This window comes from Macaca fascicularis, chromosome 16 (genome assembly GCF_037993035.2).
Source record: "Macaca fascicularis isolate 582-1 chromosome 16, T2T-MFA8v1.1".
Lineage (NCBI taxonomy): Eukaryota > Metazoa > Chordata > Mammalia > Primates > Cercopithecidae > Macaca > Macaca fascicularis.
Genome location: NC_088390.1, coordinates 47,541,461 through 47,564,391, shown reverse-complemented (window position 1 = coordinate 47,564,391; position 22,931 = coordinate 47,541,461). Strand labels below are relative to the sequence as shown.

At 41.9% G+C, this 22,931-nt stretch overlaps 2 protein-coding genes across 6 annotated transcripts in view; one reads left to right on the top strand and one right to left on the bottom strand.

Moving 5' to 3' along the window:
• SKA2 (spindle and kinetochore associated complex subunit 2) overlaps positions 1–11,293 on the bottom strand; it is a 42,290-nt gene extending 30,997 nt beyond the window's left edge. For all 3 annotated transcript variants that reach the window (XM_015437796.3, XM_045376072.2, XM_074019150.1), the window contains exon 1: positions 11,240–11,293. In XM_015437796.3, coding sequence (XP_015293282.1) covers positions 11,240–11,272 — 33 coding nt within the window. In that variant the 5' untranslated portion in view covers positions 11,273–11,293. The remainder of the gene's footprint in view (positions 1–11,239) is intronic.
• PRR11 (proline rich 11) overlaps positions 1–22,931 on the top strand; it is an 89,709-nt gene that overhangs the window by 34,033 nt on the left and 32,745 nt on the right. Inside the window, exon 1 of one of the 3 annotated variants that reach the window (XM_005583860.5) lies at positions 11,808–11,913. The exons of the other annotated variants lie outside the window; for them this stretch is intronic. The gene's annotated coding sequence lies outside the window, so the exon portion shown is untranslated. Of the gene's footprint in view, positions 1–11,807; positions 11,914–22,931 lie in introns of those variants that run through there. 3 annotated transcript variants of the gene reach the window in all.

Here is a 22,931-nt window from a genome sequence, read left to right as displayed (position 1 = left end):
ACCAACTCACAGTCATTAGGATAGTCACCATAAAAAAAAAAAAAAAAAAAAAAAGACAAGTGTTGGAGAGGATGTGGAGAAACTGGAACCCTTGTCCACTGCTGATGTGTAAAATGGTATAGCTGTTATGGAAAACAGTACAGTGGTTCCTCAAAAAACTAAAAATAGAATTACCATATTATCCGTCAATTCCACTTCTAGGTATACACTTAAAACAACTAAAAACAGGGTCTTAAAGAGATATGTGTACACCCATTTTAATAGCAGCATTATTCACAATAGCTAAAACAAGGAAACAACACGAGTGTCCATAGAGAGATGGATAGATGAGTAAAATGTGGTATATACATACAATGGAATCTTATTCTGCCTTAAAAATTGAAGGAAATCCGCAATATGCTACAACAAAAAAACAGATGAATCTTGAGAACATTTTGCTGAATGAAATAAGCCAATCATAAAGACAAATACTGTATGATTTCATTTAAATGAGGTATTTAGAGTAGTCTAAATCATAGAGACAGATAGTAGAATGGTAGTTGCTAGACACTGAGGGGAGGGGAAAAGAGTAATTGTATAATGAGTATAGAGTTTCTTTTTTTATTTTTTGAGATGGTGTCTCACTCTGTCGCCCAGGTTCCCAGGTTAGAGGGCGACACTGCATCCTCTGCCTCCCGGGTTCAAGCAATTCTCCTGCTTCAATCTCCCGAGTAGTTGGGATTACAGGTACACGCCACCACACCCAGCTAATTTTTTGTATTTTTAGTAGAGACAGGGTTTCACCATGTTGCCCAGGCTGGTCTGGAACTCCTGACCACAGATGATCCACCCACCTTGGCCTCCCAAAGTGCTGGGATTACAGGTGTGAGCCACCACACCCAGCCGAGAGTTTCAGTTTTACAAAATGAAAAAGTTATGGAGATGGATGATGGTGATGGTTGCACAACATTATGAATGTATTTAATACCACTTAAAATGGTTGAGATCATAAACATTATGTTACATGTATTTTAACACAATAAAAAAATTGGGAAAAAAAGTTCACAAATGTAATAAAGAAAAACAGTATGGTAAGAAAACTTAATAGCTAGAATATCGATCTTACTTTCTCAATACTCCTAGTTCTCCCTCTCAACAGTATACTGTAACCCTTGCAGTTTCCCCCACTGGTACAATAAACGCTTATCTCTGGATGTTCGCATATACTATTTCCTCTGCCTGGAATATTTGCCCTCTCCTTCAGTTGGCTAATCCCTACTCATCTTTCAAGTCTCAGATTATATCTCACCTCTAAGAAGAAACCTTTCCCAGGTTAATTTCCTCTTTCCAATGTTCCCCCATAATATCTAGTATCTACTTTTCCCACCATGTCATCTGTATTTAATGTATCTGTGTACTTAATCACAGATACATTAGTCAATGTATTTATCTTTGTCTCCCAGATAAGTTTCTTAATACCTTTAGCCTCTGTTACTAGTCCGACCTAGAAACACTTAATAAGGCCAGGCATGGTAGCTCAAGCCTGTAATCCCAACGCTTTGGGAGGCCAAGGTAGAAGGATCATTTGAGTCTAGGAGTTGGAGACCAGTCTGGGCAACAAAGGGAAACCATGTCTCTAAAAAACTTTTTTAAACTAGCCAGGCATCATGGTGTACACTTGTGGTGTCAGCTACTCGTGAGGCTGAGGTGGGATGATCACTTGGGCCCGAGAGGTCAAGGTTGCAGTAAGCTGTGATTGAGCCACTGCATACCAGCCTGGGTGACAGAGGGAGACCCTATCTCAAAAGAAAAAAAGGAAATACATAATGAAACAAAGTAGGAAGTACTTCTATCTACAATTAGGCAAATTAGGTGGGGGGAGAAAGGATTTGTAAAACTACAGCTCTCACATTTACTGACAAAAATGTCTTAAAAAGTTAAATTTATTTTGCAGTCACTAAATCACTAGATGAAACCTTAGCAAAAATTGGCTAAGATTATTTCCTTATTTATAAAATGAGACTACGCCAGGCGTGGTGGCTCATGCCTGTAATCCCAGCACTTTTGAGAGGCCAAGGTGGGCGGAACACATGAGGCTAGGAGTTTGAGACCAGCCTGGCCAACATTGTGAAACCCCATCACTATTAAAAATACAAAAATTAGCTGGGCGTGGTGGTGCACGCTTGCAATCCCAGCTACTCGGGAGGCTGAGGCAGGCAAATAGCTTGAACCCAGGAGGCGGAGGTTGCAGTGAGCCAAGATGGTGCCACTGCACTCCAACCTGAGTGACGGAGTGAGACTCTGTCTCAAAAAAATAAATAATAAAATGAGAATTAAAATATTGAACTTGAATCAAGGACTGGTTCTAACTTTAAAAATGTTATATATTGAGATGAATTAGAAGGACGAGCTTATAAAATCTAAGACTAGTTATTTTACTTATCTGGGATATTGTTTCTTTCTTTGTTTTTGTTTTTGAGACAGGGTCTTATTCTGTAACCCAGGGTGGAGTGCAGTGGCAGCACAATCATAGCTCATTGCAGTCTTGATCTTCCGAGCTCTAATGATCCTCCTGCCACAGCCTCCCAAGTAGGTGGGGACTACAGGCACCTGCCACCACACCCAGCTAATGTTTTTACTTTTATTTTTAGTAGAGACGAGGTCTTGTTATGTTGCCCAGGCTGGTCTCAAACTCCTGAGCTCAAGCAATCCTCTCATCTCGGCCTCCCAGAGCGCTGGCATTACAGGCCTGAGCCACTGTACCTGGCCGATCTGGGATAGTTTTTTCTTTTTTTTTTTTTTTTTTGAGATGGGTGTGGTGGCACATGCCTGTAATCCCAGCTACTAGGGAGGCTGAGGCAGGAGAATCGCTTGAACCTGGGAGGTGGAGGTGGCGGTGAGCTGAGATCACACCACTGCACCCCAGCCTGGGCAACAAGAGCAAAACTCCATCTCAAAAAAAAAAAAAAAAAAAAAAAAAAATCCTCAGATGAACCCCTTGGCCCCTCCTCTAGGTTATTAAAAGGAAAAAAAAATAATAATCCTACCCACTGCTCTAACAGCCCACCAGAGAATAGTAAGAAATTGTAATTTGTGGCCGGGCGTGGTGGCTCAAGCCTGTAATCCCAGCACTTTGGGAGGCCGAGACGGGTGGATCACGAGGTCAGGAGATCAAGACCATCCTGGCTAACACGGTGAAACCCCGTCTCTATTAAAAAATACAAAAAACTAGCCGGGCGCGGTGGCGGCCGCCTGTAGTCCCAGCTACTCGGGAGGCTGAGGCAGAAGAATGGCGTGAACCCGGGAGGCGGAGCTTGCAGTGAGCTGAGATCCGGCCACTGCACTCCAGCCTGGGCGACAGAGCGAGACTCCGTCTCAAAAAAAAAAAAAAAAAAAGAAATTGTAATTTGTAATTAAAAGCTAAAGAGGAAAGCAGCTGCACTTAAGGCTAGGGCTGGTAATTAAGAAAGAAATTTTATGTATCACACACACACACACGCATACACACACACAAATTTGGAATAAAATGGCTTTATGATGAGGATTTATGTTCTTCATTCTCTACAAATGATGTCCTTGAGTTCATGCCTAACATTTTAGGTATCTTTCTTCCCTCTGGTATCTGTATTTTCCCAACCATTTTTAAAGGACTTTTGCTTAACAAATAGCTTACTTTCTTCTGAAATTCAATGCATTTAGAACCCATGTTGTAACTGTTCTTGATCTACTTTTTTTTTAGAGATGGAGTCTGGCTATGTTGCCCAGGCTGGTCTTGCACTACTGGATTCAAGTGATCCTTCTGCCTCAGCCTCCCAAAGTGTTGGGATTACAGATATGAGTCACCATGCCTGGTCTTTGGTCTATTTTTAAAAGCACTAGTAGAAATCACACTGAAAAGACTATTAAATATTTTTTTAAGAAAAAAAATTTTTTTTTTTTTGAGACGAAGTCTCACTCTGTTGCCCAGGCTGGAGTGCGGTGACGCGATCTTGGCTCACCGCAATCTCCGCCTCCCGGGTTCAAGCAATTCTCCTGCCTTAGCCTCCCAAGTAGCTGGGATTACAGGGACACGCCACTGCGCTAGGTGAATTTTTTGTATTTTTAGTAGAGATGGGGTTTCACCATGTTGGCCAGGCTGGTCTTGAGCTCCTGACCTCAGGTAAATTGCCCACCTCGGCCTCCCGAAGTGCTAGGATTACAGGTGTAAGCCACCACGCCTGGCCAAAAAAAAAAAAAAATTTTAGTTTTAAAAAATTATAAGCAGACCTATACACTGAAAACTGCAAAACTGTCGAAAGAAAATTTTAGAGACCTAATAAATGGAAAGATATGTTTGTGCACCAGAGGGCTCAATATTGTTAAGATAACTATTCTCTACCGTGCACAGTGGCTCACTCCTGTAGTTCTAGTACTTTGGAAGGCTGAGGTGGGAGGATGGCTTGAGCCCAGAAGTTTGAGACCAGCCTGAGCAACGCAACATAGCAAGAACCCATCTTTAAAAAAATAAATTTTTTTTTTTTTTTTGAGATAAGGTGTCACTGTCAATAGGCTGGAGTGCAGTCGCACAATCACGGCTCACTGCAGCTTTAACCTCCTCAGGCTCAGGTGATCCTCCCATCTCAGCCTCTCAAGTATGTGGCACTACAGTCTTGCGCCACCACACCCAGGTAATTTTTCTATTTTTTTGTGGAGAGGAGGGGTTTGGCCATGTTGCCCAGACTAGTACAAAAAAATTTTTTTTAATTAGCTGGGAGTGGTGGCATGTGCCTGTGGTCTCACCTACTTGGAAGGCTGAGGCGGGAGAGTATAATCTGAATCTTGGGAGGTCAAGGCTGCAGTAAGCTATGATCACCAATCTACTGCAACCTGGGTAATAGAACAAGACCCTGTCTCAAAAAAAAAAAAAAAAAAAAAGAAAGAAAAGAAAATAGGCAAAAGATTGTAGGACATTTCACTAAAGAGATATACCAACTACAAATAAGCATATGAATAAAGGTTCAATGTCATTAGTTAAGGAAATGCAAACTGAAACTATAATGGGGCACCACCACACACCTGTTAGAAGGGTTAAAATTAAAACTGATATTTTTGCATCAACCTAATACCAAGTGTTGATAAAGTTATGGAAAAACTAGAACCCTAATCAGTAGCTTTGGGAATGCAAAATAGTACAGCCACTTTGAAAAATATTTTAGCAGTTGCTTATAAGATCAAGCATACTTTTTTCCCCTCCACAAAGATACACTTATCATGCTACCAGAAATCCCATTTCAGTATTTACCCCAGAGAAATGAAAACATTATGTCCACACAAAGACATACTCATGGTGGCTCACTCCCAGAACCCAGCATTTTGGGAGGCTGAAGTGGGAAGATCATTTGAGCCCAGGAGTTAGAGACCAGCCTGGCAACATAGTCAGACTTCATCTCTACAAAAAAATTTTTAAACTAGCCGGGCATGGTGATGCACACCTGTAGTTCCAGCTACTCAGGAAGCTGAGGTGGGATTGCTTGAGCCTAGGAGTTTGATGTTACAGTAAGCTATGATCACACCACCGCACTCCAGCCTGGGTGACAGCATGAGACCCTGTGTCTAAAGAAAAAGAAAAAAATATTGTTAAAAAAAATTAAAGACATTTGGGAGGGCAACACAGGAGGATCACTTGAGCTCAAGAGTTCGAGACCAACCATAGCCATTTTATTCATAATATGCAAAATGTGGAAATGACCCCATGTCCGTAAGTTGGTAGATAGAGTTTGTGATATTCTATACAATGAATACTACTCAGCAATAAAAACTGTCCAACTACGAATACATACAACATGGATGAATCTCCAAGCATTATGCTAAGTGCAAGAAGCCAGACACAAAAGACTGTATAATGTATGATTCCATTTATATGAAATTCTAGGAAAAGTTAAACTAGAGATCAGTGGTTGCCAGGGAGTTGGGGAAGAAGAGATTGACCACAAAGAGGCACAAAGGAATGTAGGGGTCTCACTCTGTTGCTCAGTCTGGTCTAGAACTACTGGGCTCGAGTGATCTTCCCACCTCAGCCACCTGAGTAGCTGGGTCTACAGGTGCACCACTGTGCCTGGCCACAAAGGAGTTTTTTGTAAAGTAACAGAAATGTTCTATATCATGGCTGTGGTGGTGGTTACATGACTGTATACATTTGTCAAAACTCATCAGTTCACTGGGCATGCCACACCCTTGTAGTCTACTCAGGAGGCTGAAGTGGGAGGATTGCTTGAAGCCAGGAGTTCTAGGCTGTGCTGCATTATGATTGCCCTGTGAATGGTCACTGCCCTCCAGCCTGGGCAACACAGTAAGACTTAGGCTTTGCTTAACGAATAGCTTACTTACTTTTATTTTATATAATTGTATCTCAATACAATTCATTATTTTTTAAAAGTGATGAATCCACACTATTATCTCATAAGAATAAACTGTAAAACAAGCACTCTTAGGTTCTAAATTCAACCATTTCCTAGACAATACACAAAATTAACACCAATTAACATTTGGAGGACTAGGCACAGTGGCTCACACCTATAATCCCAGCACTCTGGGAGGCCAAGGCAAGAGGACTGTTTGAGCCCAGGGGTTCAAGACCAACCTCAGCAATACAGTGAGACCCTGTCTCCACAAAAAATTTCAAGAAAATATTAGCCAGGCATGCTAGGACACACCTGTGGTCCCAGCTACTCAGGAGGCTGAGGAGGGAGGATTGCCTAAGCCCAGGAGGATGAGGCTGCAGTGAGGCATGAGTGGGCCACTGCGCTCCAGCCTGGGCAACAGAGCAAGACTCTGTCTCTGGAAAAAACAACAACAAAAAAGATGACTTGGGGCAAGTAACTGCAAGAAAAATATAGAGCAGAAATTGTTTTCATCACTACCAATTCATCATAAAACTCAAATAAAACCTAAAGTTTGAAAGAACCTATACAAATATGTAACAGAAAGCAATAAATTATAAAGTATTACTCATTTAGACAAACCATAACAACTTAGATATAAAAAAATTCTCTAGATGTGTTTCATAATGCAGTAAAATAGTAAGTTTTTAATTAGTTAAAAGGTTTTTTTTCCCAAATTATGACTTTCTAAAAGATACACTGTTAGTAACAACATTATAGTTTTCAGCAACAAAGGTTGTGGTAAATTATTTCCTGATACTGACGAAAGATGTAAGGTAAGAATCAAAATTCTGGCGTGCATCCTGCTTTCAGATGCTTTGACAATACTATTGCACTGCTAGCTGTAAAGTACAGTAGTGCAATAAAGTCAGAGCATTCGTTAGCAGTAATAAGTAGGAAAGGAACACAAAAGCATCTTGCATCAGTTGAAGCTTCAGTGTGAAAAGAATTTAAAGTAGGGTTGCCATTTTGGACAGAAAAACATCCAAAACCAAAAAACATTTATATCAATGTTTTTTAAAAAAAGGATAAGACTTAAATATCAAAGTGATGTTGCTTATTGATGACTAATACACAAATTAACATTCAAACAGAAACATGCATAGATGTAGAAAGGAATTTTGTAAATATGCCCTAAGCCTTAATAGTAATTAGAATGGGTATTGTTAATACTTTAGGATTGTTATTAACAAAACCAGTTATAATTACTACTAAGACAAAGTTGTGAAAAATATTTTTGTTCTCTGCAGAGATGTTGGTTAGCTCCTTCTTTCAAGGCAATTTACTGATTAACCACCACATAAAACAAGCCCTTTGAATACAAGTATCAAAGAAAACAAATGAAAAGTAAAATAATAAATTTCTCAATCTCTACATACTCATTCTTATCACTCTGGAATCTAAACCACTATACAAAGAAAACACAAAAGCACTTACCATCTTACAGCTTTTTATCTCGAGTTTACTAAGGGCTATTATAACAACAGAAGGGAATCAATGTGCTGTAAATAGAACATTAACTCTATCTAACTGAATACTATCCAAGGGGATTTCAAAATTTCAGTTAACTCCTGAAATCTTAAATATGGGCAGAAAGCATCTCCATTTCCTTCAAACTTAGAAATATCAAAGAGAAAATAATGATAGGGGGAGGTGGGACTGAGATTTAAGTAACAAGTTTCCTTAGTTCCAAGCTAATTAACATTCTAACTTTTTTAACGGATAAGAACCCAGTCAGAAGTCAGATGTAAACCCAGAAACAGAAATAGTATCATAGTATCACACTGCATTACCTTTTGTGTACAGTCACTAGTAGTACCACGAAAGAACGAAAGAACGAAGCTAAACAAATCCCACCCTATCAATAAGTGAAGGGGAAAAAGTCAGAAAACAAAGATTGGCCTACAATAAGCTTATTCCCCCATTAGTAATGTTGATTGATGCAAAAATATATTTTCATTATTTTCACCAACCTCACTTTTTAAACAGTCCAGTTCAACTACTTAGTCGGATTGAGCCTACTAAGGAAACGGATTCATACAAAGGACAGCTGAAATTTAAGTGTCTTGGTGTCAAATCCTGGGCCACATAACTAAAATATTAGAATATTTAACGCTGGTAGTCAAGTTTCAGGTTTTAAAGACAATTGTTTAAAAGATAAGTGTTTAACTTTCTGAATTGGAAGTTGTTACAAACAAGAAAAATATGAAAAAAATTAAAGGTATCAACAAAATTAGGATAAACACTTTCTTTTCAAATTAAATATTATGCATTCTCTTTTCACAAATTAAATAGTCAATGCTAGTTCCTTGACAAATCCTTTATTTAACTGATGTAAAACCAAAAATCAGAAGATAGCACAGGAAATCATTTACGCTTAAAACCTTATAAAATAAACTGGTCCACAAGTATAACATTTTTTTCTAGAAGTGTATGGTAAATCTGAAGATGAGATGCACTGTCTTTTATTATTTAGTCAATATAAAGCAGTAATAATTAAAGCCATGATAAAAATTCATTTCTAAACCCTAATAATTATGGAAACAAACTAATAACCTGAAAGGGAAAAAAAAAGCTACCACTAATTTACTTGCAAGGATGTAAGAAAGGAAAAAACCCTCATTTCTTTGTTTCCTGTCTTCAAATATAATTTAAATACTACCTCATCATTCAAACAATATCTAAAAGTTTAAATGTCTGGCTACCTTATAATTTTCTAAAACCTACTTTTTCAAAATGTTTACTTCATCATTGTTCACTTAAAAGAGAATTTGTTCAATCTAAAGAAGTCCTGTGAGAACACTGACTCTATTGCAAAAGCCAGACAAGTTTAAAAATTAAAAACAGCCAACTTGAGAAGCAAACAACCTGTTAAAAGCAGAATTAGCATCATTTTGCAGAAATGAATTACGAATTTAGGCAGAAATATCTGTATCAGTAGGGAAGAATTCAGAATGGGAGAAGGGCAAGATAGTCTTAACATTTAAGCCTGTTGACAGAATCAAATTACAATGCTTAACATTTTGTTTTTAAAAAGAATGATAAAAATAATAAAACTTAGAACTAAAAGTTCATTATTACAGGTTTGAAAATCTGCAGGAAATTATTCCTTCTTCCCTCCCATTTCTCCCTACACTTCTCCAATCCCACACACACTGCACAAAGAAAATTTAAACACAAAATGCTAAAAGTAATTGAAAGCCTTCAAATTAAATTTGTATATGAGGCACTCCAATTCATTTGAACATCAGAAGAAAATAAGATATATCAAGGCCTGTTTTTCTGGAGTGGGAATGGGGGGTGGGTGGTTTCTTCCAGGATCACCACCCATCCTTTCCAAGGAAGAAGTTAGAGGCCCAAGATTCAGCTTGGAGAAAGCAGGGCAGGCACAAATACCTAAGCCCTAATGCCAGGGAATGGCGTGGGAAGGAAGGACGGATTACAAACGAATAAATAAGATTTTTACTTTTTTTAAACTTAATTTTTTTTTTTTTTTTGAGACGGAGTCTTACTCTGTCGCCAGGCCAGAGTACAGTGACGCGATCTCGGCTCAATGCAACCTCCGTCTCCCAGGTTGAAGCGATCCTCCTGCCTCAGCCTCCCGAGTAGCTGGGACTACAGGCGCGTGCCACCACACCTAGCTAATTTTTGTATTTTTAGTATAGACGGAGTTTCACCATGTTGGCCAGGAGAGTCTCGATCTCTTGACCTCATGATCCTCCCGCCTCGGCTTCCCAAAGTGCTGGGATTAGAGGCATGAGCCACTGCGCCCGGCCAATCTTATTTAACAGACAAGCAAACAAACAAAAAAAAAACAGGAGCTCAGTGGCAGGCGCTTCCTCCAAAGTCCAGGTTTTTAAGGAAAGCAGCCCAACCTGGAAAAAAAAAGAAAAAAGAAAAAAAAAAAAAGATAATGCTGGACGAAAAGGGCTGAAGACATAACAAGGGAACGAAGAGGAAAAAAGCGCGGGCGATCAAGCTGGTAATCTAAGAATGGGAGGGAGGGAATAAAGAGAACAAGTGAAGGACGGATCCTTAAAGAAAACTAGGACAGCCCCTCAGCTGGGCGCCCCCGAGCAGGCCAAATACGCCAGCAACAACGGGAGTACTTTGCGGTTCTTCGCACCCATTCTCTACTTTCACAGATGAATGAAAGTGCACAACTCAAGAGCAGGATGCCTTTCCTGTCTCAATCCCGCCCGCGCTCCAGGAGAGGAGCTCGCGGTTCCGATCCCCTTCGCTCACACCTCTTCCCTCACCCAAGGTTTGCCACCCCCGGACCAAACAGAAATGGGTCTAGATGCTTCCTTGGCCGTTAGGAAGTTGTGCATACAAGTCTAGGATCCTTTCTCAGACTTTCTCGGCCCGCCTTTTAAAACGTGGGCGGGTCGGCCCTACAGGGATTTCTCCTCGCCCCCGTCGGTTTATTCCCCACCCCACCCTCCGTTCCCCTTTCTTGGAGTGTGAACCACCCCTCCCTTCTTGGGACGCTTAGGGACCGTTCCATTCACATCTTTTTTGGTACAAACACAGAATGCGGTATGCACCGGGCGCAGTTCCGTAAGGGGTGTAAAGGTGAGGGCAAGGAACAAGGAATTCCAAAGGCCCCGCACCCTCAGCATCTCCCGCCATTTCCCTGACGAGTTTCCCGGATGTAACCCCTTCCCCGCGGCGGTTTAGACACCAGACGGTGGCGGCTCCCTTTGGTGCAGGAGGAGGGAACTCGACTCTGGTCCAGCCTCCGCCGCCCGGAGTTTCCGGCGACTCCAAATTGTGCCCCACCTTCGAGGCCGTGGGGGAAAAATAAACTACACAGTAGATCTCCTTCACTTTGCACTCACCATCAGTTCCAGCTTATCGACCTCCGCCTCCATGTTGAATAGTTGACATTCCTCAGACCGCGGCGGCGCTTAAGCCGCAAGCCGTACTAGCACGGAGGGCCTCCATTGGACAGCTGTCACTCAACGTCTCGCACCCATTGGTTCCTCCGTTCCACCGGCTCCCGCCCATCGGAGACTGGGTAACGCCCCTCTGCATGAGACACATTTTCCTGTTGGGCAAAGACACAAAACGCCGCAGGAGGATTGGCTGCTGTGCACATTTTTTTTTCCATTGGCTGCCCCCTGCTCTCTACTTTCAATTTTATAGTTAGGGCTCTGCAGAGAGGAGCTTGAGATTGGTGCAATCGGAAGAAGAGCCAACCAATCACACCAGAGCTTCCACCGACGGCAGAGGGGACGTAACACACCTTCTTTCCGCTCCTGCTTTCCTTCCCCTTCTCTCCCGCCTTCCCCTTATTCATACCAGAAGCGCCTCAGCTCTGATTGGCTGGAGCTCTGTCTATCTCAGCCAATCACAAGCCGGGCTGTGCTCCTACGCTATGTAAAGAGCGAATCGTGCAGAGACCGTGTCTACGATTGGTCTCTCCTTGACAAGGATTTAATTTTGAATTTTTCTTTATGGCGTGAGAGAGGCCACAGCCCGGACTCCATCGACTGCCCCGGCTCTTAGACTAGTAAGTGCTGGAACGATTATGTCTTTGTTATCTGAGTTCGCGTCTTGAGTAGCTGGGCTTGTTGCTGCTTGTGTGTTTTTATGGTTTTGAGGAGGGGGAGACCTTGGCTGGACACGAAGGGGAAATGGAAAAGGGAAGGGTAGATTTGGGGCTGGGGAAGAAGTGCTCGCCTGGCTTCATCTTAACCATACATCTGTTTAATTAACACTTCGCAAGATATGTTTTGGAGCAAAGCATATGCCTTCCTTTTGAATATTTCTTTACATATTTGCTGCTCAATGTAAGTCCACAGATCAGCGGCATCCGCATCTCTTGGTTGCTTGTTACAAACGCAAGTTATCGGGCTCCAGCCAAATTTACTAAATCAGAATATACATTTTAACAAGATTTCCCTCAGTGATTTCTATGCACATTAAAGTTTAAGTTGGTACATTTCTTGACTGGGAATATTACTATGTTACTTGATATTGTCTGGCATTCTGTTAGAGTGTTCATTTTAAATGTGTGTCCTGTTTACTGAGTGCCTAATGCTGTGTGGGATGAGACTTTAGGGAACTGCAGTCTCTTTGGAGAAACAAGACAGGAACAAAAAAAGCAATGCTTAAAAAAAAAAAAAAAAAAAAACAGAAAACAAAACAAAACAAACAAAAACAGCATAAAACATAAAATTTTTAAAAAGCAAGTACCCAGAAATAGTGCTATGGGTGTTCAAGAAGAATCAGTTGAACTGGTAATGGAAATTAAGTAATTGAAGGCTATGTGTGGAGGAGCGCAAGAGACCTCCATAAAAATGTGTTTTAGGAAGATGGCAATGAAATGCAACAGCCACTTCCGTTGCTGCCACAGCTTTGAAAGTACCCCAGAACAAAGAACTTTTCTTTCTTTTTTTTTTTTTTCTTTTTTTGTAACGAAGTCTCACTCTGTGGCCTAGGCTGGAGTGCAGTGGCGCAATCTCGGCCCACTGTAACCTCCGCCTCCCGGGTCCAAGCGATTCTCCTGCCTCAGCCTCCCAAGTAGCTGGGACTACAGGCGCCCGCCACCACGCCTGGCTAATTTTTGTATTTTTAGTAGAGACGGGGTTTCACCCTGTTGGCCAGGATGGTCTCGATTTCCTGACCTCGTGATCCAGCCGCCTCGGCCTCCCAAAGTGCTGGGATTACAGGCGTGAGCCACCACGCCCGGCCGCAAACAACTTTTCATATCATTGGGAGGAGTTGTAACAGAAGCAGCAGCGCCAACTCCTGCAAAAGACTGTAATTCTTACTGTATTATTTACTGCATCTTCCTATTGGAAAATAGCTTTAGACCCATCTTTTAGCCATATGAAGATGTGGTATGATATGAAGAAATAAAAACCTCCCTAACCAAGAGAATTTGACAATATTAGAACATATTCCTTAACTAAAATAACACTTGCTAACTAACACTTAGCAGGAATGCTTCTTTTCATTCTTTATTGAATGAAACATTATTTAGCTCCTGCTGTATTCAAGATGCTGGGATAACAGTCCAGCAGGATGAAAAACATACAAGCAAAAATTACAATGAAATGTAATACATTTTATAATAAAGGTGTGTATAAAGTGCTATAGAAGTGCAAAAGAGATGACATTTCAGCCAGTATAAATCCTGTAAGGTGGCTGGGCACGGTGCCTCACACCTGTAATCCCAGCACTCTGGGAGGACAAAGCGGGCGGATCACTTGAGGTAAGGAGTTCAAGACCAGCCTGGCCAATATGGCAAAATCGCATGTCTACTAAAAATACAAAACTTAGCCAGGTGTGGTGGCACGCCCCTGTAATCCCAGCTACTCAAGAGGCTGAGGCAGGATAATCGCTTGAACCAGGAGGCGGAGGTGGCATTGACCCGAGATCAAGCTACTGCATTCCAGCCCAGGTGATAGAGCAAGACTCTATCCCAAAAAAAAAAAAAAAAAAATCCAGAAGGACAAAGATTATGTTGGTATTGTTCAGGATTGTATGCCAGCACCTAGCATAGTACTTGGTGGATTATAAGCACTCAACTAGTATCTATAAGATAAAGTAACAGAATCTTGAAGGATAGGTATAAGTTGACTTGGAGGAGGATACTCCAAACAGAAGGAAAGGCTGATAGAAAGAAACAGAAAGTATTTGGTGTTTAGTATACCTGGAAGTACTAACCGCTAGTCACTAGAAGAGATGAAGGCTCTAATGGCAGAGGGCTATTACAGGTAAGTTGTGAAAAGCTTTGAAAGGCGTGCTAAGGAATTTAATTTTGTGAGTAAAGGAACCTTCAAATACTTTTAAGCAAGGGAATATCTAGATCTCATTTTGTTTTAAAGTATCAGCTCTGGTAACAATGTGGAAAATGAACTGGCAAGGAGAAAGACTGAAGGCAGGAGAATCATTGAAGGAACACTCAGACAAACCCAAACTAAGGCACATTCTCCAAAACGACTGACTTGGACTCTTCAAAATTATAAATATGAAGAAGCAAATACATAAATAAAAAAAGCTGGAGAATTGTTATGAATTAAAGGGGACTAAAGAGATACTAGATACTACAGCTAAATGTGTTGTGGAACCACGGTGGGAGAATCTATAAGGGATAATGAGACAACTGGGGCAATCCTAATATGGGCTGTTCATTAGATCATATCATAACAAGGTTAAATTTCCTGACTGTGATTGTGGTTTTGTCAGAAAATTTCCATGTTTATATTAGAAAACAAAAGCTAAAGTATCTAAGAGTAAAGTATCATGATGTCTGCAACTAAATCTATTCAATCAAAACCTTAAAAAATTTATATAGGTATATATCTGTACATACATACAGAAAGAGTGTGTGTACAAAGACGGCAATTGACAATTGGTAAATCTAGGTGAATTGTATATGAGTGCTTATTATACTATTGTAAATTTTTTATTTCCTGAAAGCTTGAAATTTTTCTAAGTAAAAACAGTAAAGGAGTCCGGGCGCAGTGGCTCAAGCCTGTAATCCCAGCACTTTGGGAGGCCGAGGCGGGTGGATCACGAGGTCAGGAGATCGAGACCATCCTGGCTAACATGGTGAAACCCCGTCTCTACTAAAAATACAAAAAACTAGCTGGGCGTGGTGGCGGGCGCCTGTAGTCCCAGCTACTCGGAGGCTGAGGCGGGAGAATGGCGTGAACCTGGGAGGTAGAGCTTGCAGTGAGCCGAGATCGCGCCACTGCACTCCAGCCTGGGCGACAGAGCGAGACTCCGTCTCAAAAAAAAAAAAAAAAAAAACAGTAAAGGAAAATAGACAATAGTGAAAGACAAAAATGGTGAAGGCAACTGAAGTTAGAGGACAGAAAGGAGGGGGATGGTAAGGAGAAGAGACAGGGTAAATTAATCAGAGAAATATCTCTGATTCATACTCACATTGGCCCACACCCAGGTGTGGCGTGCACCCAGCGTAGTGGCATGATCTTGGCTTACTGCAACCTCCACCTCCTAGGTTCAAGTGATTCTTCTGCCTCAGCCTCCGGAGTAGCTGGGATTATGGCACACTCCACCACGCCTGGCTAATTTTTGTATTTTCGGTAGAGTCAGGGTTTCACCCTGTTGGTCAGGCTCGTCTCAAACTCCTGACCTCAGATGATCCACCCACCTCAGTCTCCCAAAGTGCTGGGATTACAGGTGTGAGGCATTGCGCCCAGCCTCCCACACCCTCTTTTTTTTTTTTTATAAGCCTCTACTCCAGTAGGAGCTCCATTGTCTCTGCAGTCTTTTCACCTTCCTGGCCTTGTCTTTTCTATTTCTTTCTCTACCCACTCCTTATACATGGTGTTTCTTAAAGTTTGGTAGTCAGCTCACAGATCTTTTCACTCCACATATTTCTCTGGGTAATTTCACCCATTTCTAGTGTTGTTATTTTCTCTAGCCATCTATACTCTTATGAGTACAGTATTTCTCTAGTATCTTTCCCCTGAACTTCTGACTTTGAACATAGAACACAAGCAGTTAGATGTCTTTATATACCCTACTGTCACTCCTATAATCAGGTCCTTATCCCCTACACAGTTGCAATAGGTTTGTAAGTGGACTTTTTGCCTTCAGTCATGGTCCCATGAATCCAGCTTCCACAATGCTGCCAAACCGTTCTTTCTAAAGAGCAAATATGAGCATGACAGTTATCTGCTTAAAATCCATTATTGTTTTTGATGTCTTGGTCCTTATCCACCCTCCAGCTTCATCACTCATTGCTCCCTCACAAAACTTTATGTTACAGGATACACTTTAGTCACACTGAGTCTTGTCTGAATCCCCTGACATACCTTTCTGTGAAATGTTTCCATGTTATTCCCTCTGATGGAATGACTCCTTCCCAGGCCCACCTTAACCTAGCCCCTTCATCAAAGCTCAGCTTAGGCAAAACATTTTCCAAAAACCTCAACCCTTATAGGAGAATTATGTACCCTTGCTTTATTTCTCCATTAATATCATATACATATCCCATCATAACCCATATCATATTGTATACCTGTTTACTTTCTGCTTACCCATCTCTTCCCACTATAAACTCTTGGAGAGCAGGTATGTGTCTTATTCATCTTCATAGCAAGTTATCACTATATGTTGTTGAATTAAACTTCTGTATTTTAAAAAATCTGATATAGTAATCTCAAGCAGCAAAAAAAAAAAAAAAGAATCAAGGAATAATAATGATAACAATAAAACTTATTGCCTGCCAGGCACTGTAAATACTTTACATGATTTACTCATGTACTCCTCAAAACTCTGAAGCAAGTTCCTGTTAATATTATTATTTCACAGGGGAGGAAACTGACACAGAAAGACTAAGAATCTCTTGAAGGTCATAAATAATAACTTACGACAGTATAGTACAGCCATGATTTGAACCTATGCAGTATAACTCCCTGGTCCTCATCCTTAACACCTACAGTATAATTTCTCTTGTTTTTTGTTGGTTTTGGTTTTGGTTTTGGTTTTGGTTTGGGGGGTTTTCTTAAGACTGAGCCTCATTCTAATTTTTATATTTTTAGTAGAAACAGGGTTTCACTGTGTTGGCCAGGCTGGTCTCGAACTCGACCTCAAGTGATCCGCCAGCCTCGGCCTCCCAAAGTGCTGGGATTACAGGCGTGAGCCACCGTGCCTGGCCTATAATATGTCCTTTATTATTGTTTGATTTGTTATCAAGAGCTCCAGATGTACCAGTTTTCTGGTTCCTTAGCCTAGAAATCTTTTCTTAATGAAAGAGGATGTAAGCAAAAATGAGAGTAATTTCTAGAGATCATAGAACTATTTAGGATATTTATGTTTTTTTTTTCTTTTTTTTTTTTTTTTTGGAAACAGTTTCTGGCTCCGTCTTCCAGGCTGGAGTACAGTGGCGCAATCATGGGTCACTAGTGTAGCCTCAAACTCCTGTGCTCACATGAGCCTCCCGCCTCAGCCTTCAGAGTGGCTAGGACTATAGGTGGGCCACCATGCCAGGCTTTTTCTTTTTTTTTGTCGTAGAGTTGGGACTCTCACTATGTTACCCAGAGTGGTCTCAAACTCCTGGGCTAAAGGGGTCCTCCCACCTCCACCTCAGCCTCCCAAAGTGTGGGGGATTACAGGCATGAACCTCCGCCCTTGGCCTATATGTTTATGTTTCTAATGGTTTTTCAGATTATTTGAGAAAGCAGTGTAAGAAAAAAATTAGTTTAAAAAATACATAGGTCAGGCACGGTGGCTCATGCCTATAATCCTAGTACTTTGGGCGGCTTAGGCAGCTGATAACCTGAGGTCAGGAGTTCAAGACCAGCTGGGCCAACATGGGGAAACCCCATCTCTACTAAAAATACAAAAATTAGTAACCCCATCTCTACTAAAAATACAAAAATTAGTTGGGCGTGGTAGTGTGTGCCTGTAGTCCCAGCTACTCGGGAGACTGAAGCAAGTGAATCGCTTGAACTCAGGAGACAGATGTTGCCGTGAGCTGAGATCATGCCATTGCACTCCAGGCCGGCCAGGCAACAGAGTGAGACTCCGTTTCAAAAAAAAAAAAAAACACACACACACACACAAAAACACACACACACAAAACAGGGGGCCGGGTACAGTGGTTCACACTTATAATTTCACCACTCTGGGAGGCCAAGGCCAGTAAATTGCTTGAGCTCAGGAGTTCAAGACCAGCTTGGGCAACATAGTGAAACCCTGTCTCTACTAAAAATACAAAAACCGGCTGGGCATGGTGGTGCGCCTTTATAGTTCCAGCTACTCAGGAGGCTGAGGCAGGAGGATTGCTTGAGTCCAGGAGGTCAAAGCTGCAGTGAGCTGAGATCACACCACTGCAATCCAGCTTGGACAACAGAGCAACACCCTGTCTGAAAACAAAAGGAAAAATGCTTTAAGGAATCACAAAAGAATGAGCTTGTATTCAGTGTTAACAATTAAAATCCCACCTAATCCAGCAGAAAGAATTTGTAGGTCTCATTACCACTTTGGAAAGGGCTATGTATTTTAAACTAAAGGAAGATTGCTATATACTCTTTCAATTTAGGCAATTATCCTCTGGAAAGTACCTAATGCTTTTAATTAAGTAATAATACTAAAACAAATCTTACTTTTTTGTGTTCTTGTTCTGACTAAGGTAGAAATTTGCTATTCTCCACTTTCGCAAGACCTGTGATTATTTTTGGATGGAACAACTAACTATCTAGGAATTATCTCAGACTGCATCTTTCTACCCTGACAGATTTGGCATAGTTCCTTAATCCTCTGCATGTGCCAATTACTGTATTTAATTAGAAGGAGATTAGATAGGAGATTAGATAGAAGCACTAATAACCCAAGTCAGACACACACACACACACACACAGAGAGAGAGAGAGAGAGAGAAGAAAACATGATTTAGTTCCTAGACATTTTTTTCATTGAAAAATAATTCCCAAACTGACAAACGTTGGCTTGTGTAGGACTCTTTAGAAATTTGAATGCATAGACACTGGAACAACCGCCAGGAAAGGACTAGAAAGAGATGGCCCTGTTTCAGAATGGTGGTACTCAACCTTTCCAGCTAATGGTACATACCAAAGTTTAAAAGTCAAATACAATACAAGCCTTATTATAATTAGAAAGAAACAATGAAAAAAAATGGCAGTCCAGTTTAAACCACCCCTCTGTAATCCTGACTCCCAATTGTCAGAGGCAACACTATTAAGTCTTGTAATTATTTCTTCTGGTATTTACCTCTATATTTCTAAGTAACATTCATACTATTATTTCTTTTTTTTTTTGAGACGGAGTCTCGATCTGTCGCCCAGGCTGGAGTGCAGTGGCCGGATCTCAGCTCACTGCAAGCGCCGCCTCCCGGGTTTACGCCATTCTCCTGCCTCAGCCTCCGAGTAGCTGGGACTACAGGCACCCGCCACCTCGCCCAGCTAGTTTTTTGTGTTCTTTTAGTAGAGACGGGGTTTCACCGGGTTAGCCAGGATGGTCTCGATCTCCTGACCTCGTGATCCGCCCCTCTCGGCCTCCCAAAGTGCTGGGATTACAGGCTTGAGCCACTACGCCCGGCCCATACTATTATTTCATGATTTTTTTTTCAAGTTTAGACACTATATAAATTTAGACAAATACTGACTTCCACTCACTTTCTCTTCTTCTTTTTTTTTTTTTTTTTTTTGAGATAGAGTTTCACTCTTGTTACCCAGGCTAGAGTGCAATGGCACGATCTTGACTCACTGCAACCTCTGCCACCTGGGTTCAAGCGATTCTCCTGCCTCAGCCTCCAAGTAGCTGGGATTACAGGCATGTGCCACCACGCCTGGCTAATTTTTGTATTTTTTAGTAGAGACGGCGTTTCTCCATGTTGGTCAGGCTGGTCTCGAACTCCCAACCTCAGGTGATCTGCCTGCCTCAGCCTCCCAAAGTGCTGGGATTACAGGCATGAGCCACCACACCTGGTCCACGTTCTCTCCTTCTTCCCAGTATACCTACATCATCGTTTTTGGTTAAATAAATAGTCAATGCTTATACTTTTTTTTTTTTTTAGATGGAGTCTCATTCTGTTGCCCAGGCTGGAGTGCAGTGGCACAATCTCGGCTCACTGCAAGCTCCGCCTCCCTGGTTCAAGAGATTCTTCTGGCTCAGCCTCCCAGATAGCTGGGACTACAGCCACATGCCATCACACCTGGCTAAATTTTATATTTTTGTTAGAGACAGGCTTTCACCCTGTTGGCCAGGCTGGTCTCAAACTCAGGACCTCAGGTGATCCTCCTGCCTCCCGGCCGCCCAAAGTGCTAGGATTATAGGTGTGAGCCACCAAGCCCAGGGGATGCTTATAGTTTAAATATTGTTTAACAGCTTAACATTTAGTGCTACTAAGATTACATTTCCTTCCTTATACAACTTTTTTCCTAGCTATTTTTTATATGCTTATTTTTTTTAAGCACTTACCAGCAATTTGGCCACAAGTTTCCAGAACAGTAAAACTCTGCTCAGAATGGTCCAACACACTAGGTAGTTTATCTATTTCCGTTTTTCCTTAGAGACATTGTTGCTGAAGCTCTCTGTCCTGTCCTCCTGCGCCAGTCTTCATTGGCTGTGAGCCTCAGGTCAGCAAATTACTGTTTTTGTAGAGCTTGTGAGCTAAGAATGATTTATAACTTTTAACAGTTAAAAAAATCAAAAGAGGAACAATATTTTGTGACACATGAAAAGTATATGAAATTCAACCGGGCACGGTGGCTCATGCCTATAATCCTAGCACTTTGGGAGGCCAAGGGAAATGGATCACGAGGTCAGGAGATCCAGACCAGCCTGGCCAAGATGGTGAAACCCTGTCTCTACTAAAAATACAAAACTTAGCCTGGCACGGTGGCAGGTGCCTGTAATCCCAACTACTCAGGAGGCTGAGGCAGGAGAGTCAGTTGAACTCGGGGGGTGGGTGAAGGCTGCAGTGAGCCGAGATCATGCACTGCACTCCAGCCTGGGCGACAGAGTGAGACTCCGTCTTAAAAAAAAGAAAAAAAGAAAAGTATATGAAATTCAAATTTCAGTCATAAATAAAATTTTACTGGACACAGCTCCTTTGCTTGAGTATTGTCTATGACTCCCTTGGTGCTACCCTGGCAGGGTTGAGCAGTTGCAGCAGAGACCATATGGCCTGCAAAACCTGAAATACTTACTTTCTGGCTCTTTACAAAAAAGGTTTGTTGACCCCCGTCCTAAGCTTGCTGCAAAGCTGTTTCCCCTAGATTTTTTATCACCATTATCCTGAAAATTCTTATCTTTTGTCTTAATTCTTTTCTCACACCTGACTGAAAGTTTGACCTAATATAGAATTCTATGATGGGGTCAGGTATGGTGGCTCATTTCTGTAATCCCAGCACTTTGAGGGGCTGAGGTAGGAGGACTGCTTGAGCACAGGAGTTTAAGACCAGCCTGGGCAACAGAAACAGAATAGGGAAGGACTGTGAAGGGTCAGATGGAAGCCAAAGAAAAGGAGGATGCTAGGGAAATTTCAGATTCTAGGGCTCCCAACCAGTGGACTCAGCCTTAGATAGAAGTTTCCAGTGGCATTTGTCTATAGAAGGTCCTGACCATACAGGACTTCAAGACTAGCCTGGCCAACATAATGAAACCCCATCTCTACTAAAAATAAATAAATTTTAAAAATTAGCCGGGCATGGTGCCGCACGCCTGTAATCCCAGCTACTCTGGAAGCCGAGGCAGGAGAATCGCTTGAACTGGGAGGAGGAGGCTGCAGTGAGCCAAGATCATGCCACTGCACTCCAGCCCGCACCACAGAGCAAGACCTGTCTCAAAAAAAAAAAAAAAAAAAAGAAGTCCCTGACCATAGATTTGATGAAATGTAACCTTTTTTCTTCAGGCAGCCACAAGATCGCTCCTTTCTAGGAGGCTCTCCTAAGTATCTTCATCAGAGTATTTTTATCTTGTGGTTTTTGTTTTGTTTTCTGTTTTGTTTTTTTTTTATTTTGTTTTTGAGACGGAGTCTCGCTCTGTCACCCAGGCTGGAGTACAGTGGCGCAATCTCAGCTCACTGCAAGCTCTGCCTCCCAGGTTCACACCATTCTCCTGCCTCAGCCTCCCGAGTAGCTGGGACTACAGGCGCCCGCCACCACGCCCAGCTAATTTTTTTGTATTTTTAGTAGAGACAGGATTTCACCGTGTTAGTCAGGATGGTCTTGATCTCCTGACCTCGTAATCTGCCCGTCTTGGCCTCCCAAAGTGCTGGGATTACCGGCATGAGCCACCACGTCCGGCCTGGTTTTGTTTTGTTTGTTTATGTGTTTGTTTGTTTTGGAGACAAGGTCTCGCTCTGTTGCCTAGGCTGGAGTGCAGTGGCACAATAATAGTTCACTGCAGCCTCAAACTCCTAGGCTCATGTGATCCTCCCAGCTCAGCTCCTGAATAGCTGGGACTACAGGCTTGTGTTGTTTTAAGTTAAAGAAAAAGTCAGGGCTGGGCGCAGTGGCTGACACCTGTAATCCCGGCACTTTGGGAGGTCAAGGCAGGCAGATCACTTGAGGTCGGGAGTTCGAGACCAGCCTGACTAGCATGGAGAAACCCAGTCTCTACTAAAAATACAAAATTAGCTGGGCGTGGTAGTGCATGCCTGTAATCCCAGCTACTCAGGAGGCTGAGGCAGGAGAATCGCTTGAACCCGGGAGGCCGAGGTTGCAGTGAGCCAAGATCGCACTCTTGTACTACAGCCTGGGCAACAAGAGCAAAACTCTGTCTCAAAAAAAAAAAAAAATCCTTTAGACATCCCTTGTGTTTAATAATCCCTGCTTCACCTTCCTTCATTATTTCAGCAGGAAGAAAAAGTGATATAATAAAGGTGAAGGCAGCCAACTATGTTTTGGTGTGTTTTCTAAGCCCCTAAGGACAATTAAGAAAAGCACTTTGTCAAATTGGGACCTGATAGTTAGTCCAATTAGATGTTATAAGGAATCTCTATTCCTAGAAGGGCTGTCCATGTATGCATTGCCGCCATTTGCCATTAGGGGTGCCCTCTGCAAGTCATGGAACCAAGCCAGT